The sequence below is a fragment of the Leuciscus leuciscus genome (genome assembly GCF_965113295.1).
Source record: "Leuciscus leuciscus genome assembly, chromosome: 11".
Lineage (NCBI taxonomy): Eukaryota > Metazoa > Chordata > Actinopteri > Cypriniformes > Leuciscidae > Leuciscus > Leuciscus leuciscus.
Genome location: NC_138735.1, coordinates 5427568 through 5439842, shown reverse-complemented (window position 1 = coordinate 5439842; position 12275 = coordinate 5427568). Strand labels below are relative to the sequence as shown.

At 37.6% G+C, this 12275-nt stretch overlaps 1 protein-coding gene across 1 annotated transcript in view; it reads right to left on the bottom strand.

Moving 5' to 3' along the window:
- The window catches only part of LOC309508803 (uncharacterized protein), an 82861-nt gene that overhangs the window by 36432 nt on the left and 34154 nt on the right, over positions 1 to 12275 (bottom strand). Inside the window, 3 exon segments of the mRNA XM_082183274.1 lie at positions 7904 to 8077; positions 9892 to 11682; positions 11860 to 11967. Of these exon segments, the coding sequence (XP_082039400.1) occupies positions 7904 to 8077; positions 9892 to 11682; positions 11860 to 11967 (2073 nt within the window).

Sequence of the window (12275 nt, the reverse complement as noted above, 5' to 3'; positions counted from 1 at the left end):
TTTGTGATCTCGAACACAGAATACATTCATTTTATTCAAGGTCATCCTGCAGCGCAAGTTACCATGGTGATCGAACCCGCTAAAAACCAATCCACCTTCTTGAGCCCGAAAAAACAGAGTTTGCTCAAAATGCTAAATGCTGTCCATGAGCTAAACAGAGAATGTATGAATGAAGTCACCAGATCTAAATATTCACAACAAACACCATTTCAACATGAAAACTGAGAAATTAAACCAACACTTTCCCTGCTTATCTCAGGATACATCGCCCCTTTTAGGGTTAATTTTAAATTAAGAGAATAATTGAAGAGTTCAGATGCAAAAGCCTCTAAGTGCCATCTGAAATTTTCTTCTAAAATGATCATTTTTATCAAGCTTGTATATTTAAGTTCAGTAATTTCACTTAAATGGCTGGTTTTGGTTTGTGATCTCGAACACAGAATACATTCATTTTATTCAAGGTCATCCTCCAGCGCAAGTTACCATGGTGATCGAACCCGCTAAAAACCAATCCACCTTCTCGAGCCCGAAAAAATAGAGTTTGCTCAAAATAATCTCAAATTTACAAGGGGAGCAACTGAAACTGGCTTCATGCAACAGGACACAGAAACAGTGGGAAACACTGCTGTAACAAACACCACTCACTGTCATTCTGAAGTGCTCCTGAAGAGCTTAATGAGCTGGTTTAGTGTGTTGGATCTGAACTCTGCTGATAGGTAGATCTCCAGGAACAGTTTTGGGCGCTCCAGATTTAGATTAACGAGATAGACACATGATTTACGTTTCCTGCTTCTGTGCATCAAAATCATACATAATACTGAACTATTCATTCGGGCACGTACATTCTTTCTCCGCAAGAACACAAGTCCGTTCTTAGATCTGAGAAACCACCCAGGAGAACCCCATCACTGCACATTTTGGATGTCTCTCTTCTCTGACAAACACACCTGAGATCTTGGAGTCTTTACTAACGAGCTGATGAGTTGAGTCAGCTGTGTTTGATTAGAGAGACATCTAAAACTGTGCAGTGCTGGTGAAACTCCAGGATCAGGGCTGAGAACCACTGAATTATTATACAGGAACATCATTGGGGAAAACACTGTTGAATAACATGGGGGAACAGGAATGTCATTGTAGTCAGAGTGAAACAGACTAAAATTATTGAATATAAAGAAATATTGATCAAATTTAAAGGATTTTTTTTTTAAATGAACACTGGTACCAGATCATGAGATTAGACATTTGTGTACACCTGTGATTTCTGTGCTGAGATTCAGTGTTTACAGAAACTTTTACAAGCTAATTTTAGTCCTAAAATTTACATCAAATGATTCGTCTTACTGAGGACAAAGACATGTGTGACAATCAGCGTTTCATAACTGCAGGATGTTTTACTTACAGCAGCCTTAGCATGACATCATGAGCCAAGTAATATTGTTTAACACCAATTACCAGTGTGCACATTAACATTCTCATGTATCTCAAAAAAGATGAATTTAATTATTTATGTCCAGAGTTCAGATAGCTTTACTGCTTGAAAGTCTTTGTAAAGTTAAATTGAACTGCCGTCTTCCCCTGTATAAGTAAGTGCAGCACTCCTGAAAAGAGTAAGGATTAAAGAAAAATGAAATAAAAGAGAGCGCAGCAGTGCTTCTTTGTTGTTATATTTACTCAGAATGAAGTGCATCACGGGCGCGCACCACCCACTGAAGTGTGCGGTGACGTAATCACGCTGGTATGCCAAGCGAAAATAATTAATTTAATAAATGCACATAAAGCACAAATAAGAAATTGAACAGTATATAAAAGTATTAGAAAAATAACATTTTAGTATATTATAATAGAATTGAAGAAATTGTACAAACAAAAACAGCTTGTACTCCTACATAAGCATCAGTAGCCACGAGTCGCATTGGTGTGACGTCAACTCCCCTCTTCGATTGATTGGCTAGAGGAGTAGCTGTCAATCTAGAACTAGTGGACCAATGGTGACACTTAAGCCTGCCCTAATTTACATGAAACTCGAACTGCAACATTTGGGAAAGCAAGCGCAGAACATAGAAAGAAGAGCGAAGAGAAAAACAGCACAAGCGTACAAAAGAGTAAAATATGAGCAGAAAATGCAAGAAAGCACAAAGTACACAGTAATAAAACCAAGGAAAACATACTTTTTAAGAAAGCATGACCATAAGTTTAAGTTTTCTGCAAAATAACTTTTAATGTGTTTAAAGTTTTTATTCATGCTTGTTATTTCTTGATTCACGCTTATTATATTTTGATCCATGACCACGTTGTTTGCTATTCTGATCATTTTGCATTCTTTTTTTTCAGTTTGTGCAATATATTTTTACATGTGTTTTAAAAATTTTGATTCACGCTTATTATTGTTTTATACGTGACCGCTATATATTTGGCGGGAATTTGATCCCATAAACCGGACTCGCGTCCTCGGGAGTCATTCTCCTGAGTCGGACTTGGCAATTAACTTGGCAATCCGAACTTTGTGTACTTGCTATCGAGAAACGCCTAATGTCGGCGCTTGGCTTCTTGTGACAAACACGCCGGGAAGCAAGAACAAGATCTGCTGTATGTCATCCATTGTTGTTTATTTTGCTTTCTTCACGCGAAAATGACATCGTTCCAGTCTCACACAAAGCCCGCCCTTTTACCCATATATGGATAGGCCAGAAGGTGGGCGGGGTTAGGATTTCCCGAGATTTTCCAAGATGGCGCCGCCCATACCCCCCATAAACAGCTCCAAACCCGTTCTTCAGAAAGTCTATGGGTGACGTCACAGACGCTTTGTCCATATTTTTTACAGTCTATGGTTTATTCGAGCAAAAAAGTGTTAATTTGAGCAATTCCGTCAAAGAAGCAACACAAAGCCTGTAAAGCATTGAAATAAATATCAGTAAATATTGGAAACTTAAATAATATAAAGTTAAATCTATAAAAAAAAAATAAAAAAAAAACGTCCTACTTCCACACAAAGACGCGTGATTCCACATGAAGCCTACAGTTCTGCGCTTTGAGAGGGATGTGGGACACGAGGAGGAAAGAGTCAGAGACCATCAATCTATTTTCTGATATCTTCATGTTTTCTAGGCTACTTGTTGTATAAGGTATGAAAAGCGAATTTAATCTTCCACAACCCAGCGGGCACCTTGACGTCAATTTAACATCAATATGACATCAACATTGATGTCAAAATGACGTCACGAAATAGGTCAAAAATGAAAGTCATATTGACGTCAAAGTGTCGATGTCAATTTGATGTCAAGATTTTGACCTCTGCTGATGTCATTTTGCCAAACAAAAAGGTGAAATGCATGGCCGTACACTTATTACACGCTTCACTTAAAACTAACCAGATTTACTTTATTTAATTTCCGGTTTGATGAAATCATATTTTGCATTTTAAAGTCACCATGATGGTGGTTAGCGTTTGCTTTAGTTGGGCTCTTGACGCTTGACTTTTTAAAGGTCCCCTATTATGCCCCTTTTGACAAGATGTAAAATAAGTCTCTGATGTCCCCAGAGTGTGTATGTGAAGTTTTAGCTCAAAATACCCAACAGATCATTTTTTACAGCATGTTTAAATTGTCATTTTTTGGGGCTCAGAAAAACACGCTGTTTTAGTGTGTGCCCTTTAAATGCAAATAAGCTGCTGCTGCACGACACAGGGGGCGGAGCTTCATGAGCTCGCGCTCAGTCTCAGGACAATTTCATCTCACGGAATGATGATAATAATATCAGAAACTCTCAGTAACGGTGTTCATTTCGACCCGGAGTTGGACAATAATGCCTACAGAGTCAGAGTGCTGAATAGAGATGGAACAGGTATTACGGTTATAACGTATTTGTCATCTGCTTGTATGTATCCACTATTAATAGCCTACAAGTCTGCTGTTTCGGACCAGGTCCGAATGATGATCAAACATATACTGATGAGTTTAATAAAGTTTATTGTACATAACACAAAAGATGAAGCGTCAGTTTTACTTCAGAAAATCACCGTAAGAGCTGAGTAAACACAGTAAGTTATAAGAAGTACGCAAGTACATAAACAAATTTCAGTAGAGTTGAGGGAGCATTTTCTTTAAAAAACTAAATAATTCCACCTCGTCTTCAGCGGCTGCCTCAGATTTCGGGAGTAAATAGAGAGAGAGCTATGTGGATTAATACATCCAGCCACACAACACTTACAACGCTTGGGAGACATTCTCGTCAGTGCAGCAGCTGTGAACTCGATCAGGGCGGGTCTATGTTCAAACGGCAGTGTCTGTCAACACTCGTGGGCGGGGCCTGTGCTGTAGTGACGTCACTAAAACAGCATTCTGAAAACAGGTCGTTGGGAGACACTGCTGATGATTTATGGGGATTAATAAAAAAGGAGTGAGTGGATTTTTATCACTATTGGGTGGTTCTGTACACGCACTGCCAACACACATTTATGTCCAAACAGCATGCAAAAGTGAATGTTGCATAATATGGGACCTTTAATATAAAAATGTCTATGGCTGCTATAATTGTGTGTTTATAAAGCACAATTGTTGTAGCAAAAAAAGCCATGAGAAAATGAGATCAGGTGATGTTGGCTGTTTATTGATGATGATGACGATATCATCATGTAATTGCCTGAATCCCTGATCTTATTCAATGTCTAATGCTATGATTATATAGGACTTGTGATTTTAAAACTGTTTTATTCATAATCATTAATGGCAAAAGAAGTCATGTCTAGCAGTGTTGTTTATCAAATAATATACTTGGTTTTTAAAAACTATTTAGTACACAAAAACCTTTCATCTATGGCATTACTTAGACGCACACAGACATCAAGAAACAGCATATGAATCTCAACAATGGTGACATTCAAACAAAATATCCAGATAATCAGATCAACTCTGAGCATAAAACAAGCTATAAAAAATCCAGCTGCATAATTTGTTAAAGGGATACTTCACCGTTTTTTCATATTAAACTATGTTATTCCCTTAACTAAGACGAGTTGATACATACCTCTATCGTCTCAGTGCGTGCACTAAATCCCTCTGTTTTGCGGCGAAACTTTGTTAGCCCAGTTCATTTAATATGGGCCAAGCAGAGAAGATACCAAACACCTCCACGTTTTCCCTATTTAAATACAGTTACTCGCGAAGTGTAACTCGACCTAGGACGGTGACACAAAACAAAACGTTGCGCTTTTCTAAACGTGTAAAATGGATAACTATTTTGTATGGCGGAATACCATAGCAAGTGCTTGTAAGCACTTCGACTTGGCGCAGTAATATCTTCACTAGAGGGAGCGGGGGCCGGTGAGAGGATTTTTCACGAGTGAAGATATTACTGCGCCAAGTCGAAGTGCTTACAAGCACTTGCTATGGTATTCCGCCATACAAAATAGTTATCCATTTTACACGCTTAGAAAAGCGCAACGTTTTGTTTTGTGTCACCGTCCTAGGTCGAGTTACACTTCGCGAGTAACTGTATTTAAATAGGGAAAACGTGGAGGTGTTTGGTATCTTCTCTGCTTGGCCCATATTAAATGAACTGGGCTAACAAAGTTTCGCCGCAAGACAGAGGGATTTAGTGCACGCACTGAGACGATAGAGGTATGTATCAACTCGTCTTAGTTAAGGGAATAACATAGTTTAATATGAAAAAACGGTGAAGTATCCCTTTAAAGCCGCAATGCATGCTGGGAGATAAGGGTGAGTTTTGATTGGTGGTACCCAGCATGCACTGCAGCATGAAGCATTTCATTGACTGTCACCATTGTTGAGAGTCATACACTGATGGCTAAGTAATGATGTAGAGGAAAAAGTTTAATGCTTTAAAAATCCTTTACATTATTTGATAAACAACATTACTCTCATGCTGTAAAATTAAATGGCTTCTATTATAAAACAATATTAAAACCACAAGTCCAATATGATCAAAACATTAGACCCAGAATAAGATCAGGGATTCAGGCAATTACATGATGATATCGTCATCATCATCAATAAACAGCCAACATCACCTGATCTCATTTTCTCATGGCTTTTTTTGCTACAACAATTGTGCTTTATAAACACACAATTATAGCAGCCAGAGACATTTTTATATTAAAAAGTCAAGGGTCAAGAGCCCAACTAAAGCAAACGCTAACCACCATCATGGTGTCTTTAAAATACAAAATATGATTTCTTTAAAGCGGAAATTAAATAAAGTAAATCTGGTTCGTGAAGCGTGTAATAAGTGTACGGCCATGCATTTCACCTTTTTGTTTGGCAAAATGACATCAGCAGAGGTCAAAATCTTGACATCAAATTGACATCGACACTTTGACGTCAATATGACTTTCATTTTTGACCTATTTGTGACCTAAATTGCGTTTCCAGAGAGAGCGAGACTAAAAATCACCCGCGCGTGTGAAACGCACTTTACAAATAAACTTGACGCGCCTTGCATGTCTAATAACAAACAAAAACTGTGTTAAAATGAATCTGACGTGCAAGTAAAAATGTAGGCTATCTGTCCAACAACGTTTTTCTACTTTACCACAGTAAAGAATCTGAATATAATAGGCCTAATTAAAAGCGAACCAAGGAAGAAACGTTTATAATCCCCTTAGAAAATCGAGACGTGACTGAAGATTTGAGGGGAAAAAACAAGAGATTACATGCAGGGATGAGTCACGATTTTTGAATATTCGATTAGTTTATTTAATTAATGAATTATAGAATATCGAATAGGTTGTGTAATTATTCTCTAAAATAAAATATCCATGTTTTTGGTGCAAATGCGGTGGTGACGCGTTCATATAATTACGTTCTGTAATAAGGTCCAAATATCACAAAACTATCGGATTGTCAATTTTTTGCCAATTCCCACCTCTAGAACCAATGAAATGTGATTTTCAAACTCATACTGATTTAAACAAAATGATTTTACCCACACTGACTGACACATCCGAAGCGTGCCTCAAAGACGCCTCAGACAGCGCGTGATCCCGATAAACTCTTATACCTACACAGAATTACAGTGTTTCAAAATATCTGTCTTGGCGAGTATTCAAGCAAACATAATCTGCTATGTGTTAAGTGAACGTTTGGTTAACTGTTGGGGAAAAACATCTGATGTGTAACATTATATTAGACCCATGCAGTACAGTAGGTCTGAATATATAGGCTGTCTTTTTCATTAATGTTAATCAAACAATTGTGGTACCATGGGAAAAAAAAAAAAAATTTGGTGTTATTACCAGAGATTTTAAGGTATGGTTGGTAGATGATTTTGTTTTGAACCTTCAGAAAACGTTTAAACGTTCAAAATTGACTTTGACAATTAAAGTCAAACAGGTGTAGCTCAGTCATGAACATTTGCTCATTGCGACTCATTTTGCCAGAACGGGTCACGTATGTCAGCAGACGCATATGTAAAATCAAAACTGCCTAATGTTACTTGATGAAATGTCGACGCAGGACGAGGTATAGGACTGTGAAGCTTTGGGGGTGTTGTTGGACTTGAACTTCTGAATCCGATCCAGACGTAGTCTGAATATCTAATATCTAAAAATTCTTAAATCAAGATACATAAGCAATTTTTCAGTATACAAGACTTAACATTTTAAGTTATTGTGCTAAATTTATCTTAAATTAAGAATACAAAAAAGAAAAGAAGACAAAAATACGGAGAAAGAAATGTATTTTCTGCGGGGTAGTCCTAAAATTTACATCAAAGCATTTAGTCCAGGGTTCCTCAAATCCGGTTTTGAAGTGCCGCTGTCCTGCAGAGTTTAGTAAGGTAAGTAACTCAGTAAGGCAGTGGCCCTCCAGTGCCAGATTTGTGGAACCCTGATTTAGTCTTACAGAAGACATTAACATGTCTGACTATGATATACTGTAGATGATCTTACCAGAGTTTCTCCAGTTTACAGTCAGGATCCTCCAGTACAACAGAGAGAAGCTTCACACCCGGATCTCGTAGGTTTCTATTATTCAGATTCAGTTCTCTCAGTTGTGAGGGGTTTGATATCAGAACTGAAGTCAGAGCAGCAGAATCTTTCTCTGTGACTCCACAATCACTCAAACTGTAGGAGAGATGAAAATCATACTTGGTAAACACTATGAACTGAAAACAAAAAGCAATAGAAAATTGAGAAAAAATAGACAATTTGTAGATTGAGTAAAGAAAACACTGCACTTGGTCACCAATGGATGGCATTGTCTCAAAATTACTCAGGAACCTTGAGGTAATGGTGTCACAGATTACAATTGGAGAGAGTTAAGTGTGAATAAAAGACAAATGGGACATGGTGTGGACTCAGGATAACAAACTCTCAGTGTGCAAAAGAACAAGATTCTGAACAGACACGACATATACAACATAAAATTAAACCAACTAACTCCACGCTTTGCTCTAAATGTAAGACCGCATTCTTGGGCTAGAATTATTGGCCTCCCTTGCAGATGAATAACCAATAAACATGCTATATGAATATTTTATTTTTTGTCCGTTGTTGCCAGGAAAACTACTTTATAAAACTGGATCAGTGATAAATCACTCTCTTTGTCTAGCATATAATTAAGAAAAATGATTCCCATGACAAGAATTTTACAACCATCAACTGATATCTCAACCATGATAGCCTTTTTTTTAAAATAACATTTGTGCTTTATTATGTCATATTATACATGCTTTATTATATATATTATGATGTCATATTTATAGATTTTGACCTTTGCCTTTTTAGTCCAGTCTTTGGCTCTATCCAGTTGATGTTGTTTACCTCTATTATAAGAGTTGGGCTTTGTTTGTCTGTTTAAAATGTAATACTTAAAATGTTAAAGGATTAGTTCACCCAAAAAGGAAAATTATGTCATTAATGACTCACCCTCATGTCGTTCCAAGCCCGTAAGACCTCCGTTCATCTTCGGAACACAGTTTAAGATATTTTAGATTTAGTCCGAGAGCTTTCTGTCCCTCCATTGAAAATGTATGTACGGTATACTGTCCATGTCCAGAAAGGTAATAAAAACATCATCAAAGTAGTCCATGGGGCATCAGTGGGTTAGTTAGAAGTTTTTGAAGCATCGAAAATACTTTTTGTGCAAAAAAAAACAAAAAAAAACGACTTTATTCCACTATTAATTTCCTTCTCTCTGGGCCTCGAGTTAGTTCACGTAGTGTAACAGCGTAGCGCTTCTGTGTTATACGTCACACGTAAGCTCACTATTGGCCGACGCTGGTCATGTGTGTGGTCAAACTTCTAACTAACCCACTGATGTCAAATGGACTACTTTGATGATGTTTTTAATACCTTTCTGGACATGGACAGTATACCGTACATACATTTTCAATGGAGAGACAGAAAGCTCTCGGACTAAATCTAAAATATCTTAAACTGTTCCGAAGATGAACGGAGGTCTTACGGGCTTGGAATGACATGCGGGTGAGTCATTAATTACATAATTTTCATTTTTGGATGAACTAACCCTTTAATGAAAACCTCAACTAAGTAGTCAAGTTTCATTGTCAAATTTGCAACAATAAAGAATTAACTTTTAACGTGGATCAAATCCATATAAATGGTTTAAGTACTAATTCATTTGTAACATTAAACTTGTTTATTTTAAATGAATCCTCATGTTGAAGACATTGGCTGTCAGGTGCTTTAACACAAGTTTGAGTCAGCTTGTATTGTTTCCCAATCACATCTCCCCGTCATTATTCCCATCAATAAAATAGATCAATTCAAATTTTAAAAAATCAGAAATAAAAACAAGTATGCTGCCATATTGCTCCTATTACTGATACAATAAATGTTCGTATGTTTCTTAGATTTATTAGCTTTTGATTTTCTTTTGTTTTAACAGTAAAGTGATAGTTTTCACTGATACTTACTGAACTTTAATCACGGGCAGCAGCTTCTGAAGAACCTTCAGTTTTTCAGCTTTATTGTTTTCTCCAACAAATGTATTAATATCAAACTTCTCCAGACTCTTCTCTGATGTCAACAACACAAAAACTACAGCTGACCACTGAGATGAAGAGAGTCTGGCTTCACTTATTGTTCCAGATTTCAGATACTGTTGTATTTCCTCCACTAGTGACTGGTCACCCAGTTCATTCAGACAGTGGAACAGATTGATGGATTTCTCTGGAGAGTCAATGGTCCTGATCTTCTCCTTGATGTACTCAACTGTTTTCTCATTGCTGTCAGACCTCCTTCTTCTCAGTGTCATTAGTCCCTGAATCTGGTGAGACTCCACTGACAAACCCAGAAGGAAGCGCAGGAAAAGGTCCAGATGTCCATTTTTACTCTGTAGAGCCTCATTCATGGCTCTCTCATGGAGCTCAGAAAATGAAACATATTCTGGTAAATCGAGTTTAGACCAGTTCTTAAACATAGACAACAAACCTGGTTTAGAGACTGGGTCAAATACATTCCTGTTGTTGTTTGTGAAGCAGAGATGCACATATAAAGCTGCTAGATGTTCCTGAACACTCAGATGAACAAAGCAGAAGACTTTCGCCTGATACAGGCCTGACTCCTCTCTGAAGATCTGAGTGCACAATCCTGAGTACACTGATGCTTCTGTCACATCAATGCCACACTCTCTCAGGTCTTTCTCATAGAAGATCACATTGCCTTTCACAAGCTGCTGAAAAGCCACTTTCCCCAGTTTGAGGATCATGTCTTCATCTGTCAGGTTCTTCTCATAGTCCTTCTCATGTTTTATGTTGGACTGAAGGATCAGGAAGTGTGTGTACATTTGAGTGAGAGTCTTGGGAATCTCTCCACTCTCTGCTTCACTCAACATCTTCTCTAGAACAGTGGCTGAGATCCAGCAGAACACTGGGATGTGGCACATGATGTAGAGGCTCCTTGATGACTTCAGGTGTGAGATGATTGTATTGGCCAGACTCTGATCACTGATCCTCTTCCTGAAGTATTCCTCCTTCTGTGGCTCATTGAAGCCTCGTACCTCTGTCACTCGATGGACACACTCAGAGGGGACGAGATCGGCTGCTGCTGGTCTAGAGGTGATCCAGATCAGAGCAGAGGGAAGCAGATTCCCCGCAATGAGGTTCGTCAGCAGTACGTCCACTGATTTCTTTTTGTTTACATCTCGTAGAGTCTCATTCCTTTGAAAATGTAAGGGAAGACGACACTCATCCAGACCATCAAAGATGAACAACACTTTATATTTGTCACTGGATATTTCCATTTCTTTTGTTTCAGGAAAAAACACATGAAGAAGATCTGAAAGGCTGAATGTTTCACCCTTCATCAGATTGATCTCTCTGAAAGGTAGTGGAAATATGAGCTGGACGTCCTGATTCACTTTGCCTTCAGCCCAGTCTAGGATGAACTTCTGCACAGAGACTGTTTTTCCAATGCCAGCGACTCCCTTTGTCAGCACAGTTGTGATGGGTTTGTTTTGTCCAGGTAAAGGTTTAAAGATGTCATTGCATTTGATGGGTTTGTCCTCTGTTGCTGCTCTCCTGGATTGTGTCTCAATCTGTCTCACCTCATGTTCATTACAGATCTCTCCACTGTCACCCTCTGTGATGTAGAGCTCTGTGTAGATCTCATTCAGGAGTGTTGGGTTTCCCTGCTTTGCTGTTCCCTCATTCAGACGCTTAAACTTCTTCATAAGATTTGATCTAAATGTGTTGAGGACTTCATGGCTGCAAAATTCAAATTCCATGTTACATGTATTAAGTTAAATATAGAGATAAATATATAGAGTAAAATGTCTTATTTATTCTCTGTATCATGACCAAGAACATATCATAATATTTAGGAAATGTGTTCATTATTAATGTGTATTAATTTTGATCTCAATCTAAAATTCCACACTTTACCTGACACCAGCATCCCTGCTTTCATTAAAGTCCTGTAGTTGATTCATAGATTGGTCATTCTTCTTACAGACGGGTTTTGTTACTGCTGATCTTTGTGGTGGGATTGACCTTAAACATCATGAAGAGAATCAAGAATCAGACACTGTGATATTGGTGGATTTATTTTACATCACCTGAATAATTCTAACAGTTTCAACTAATTCAAATGCACATTAATAAATCAACTCCTAAAGGGCACAACTGTAATAATACTAAAAACAAAAACTATAAGTTTGACAATATGTTGTATTAAATATTGTACATATTAAATTAAAATAATACATTGTTTATTGATTGCTTATAATTTAACTTCATGCCAGTTGTCAGAGATATTTTAATGGTGAGAATAAAAGTACCAGTAGCAAAATATAAAAAGA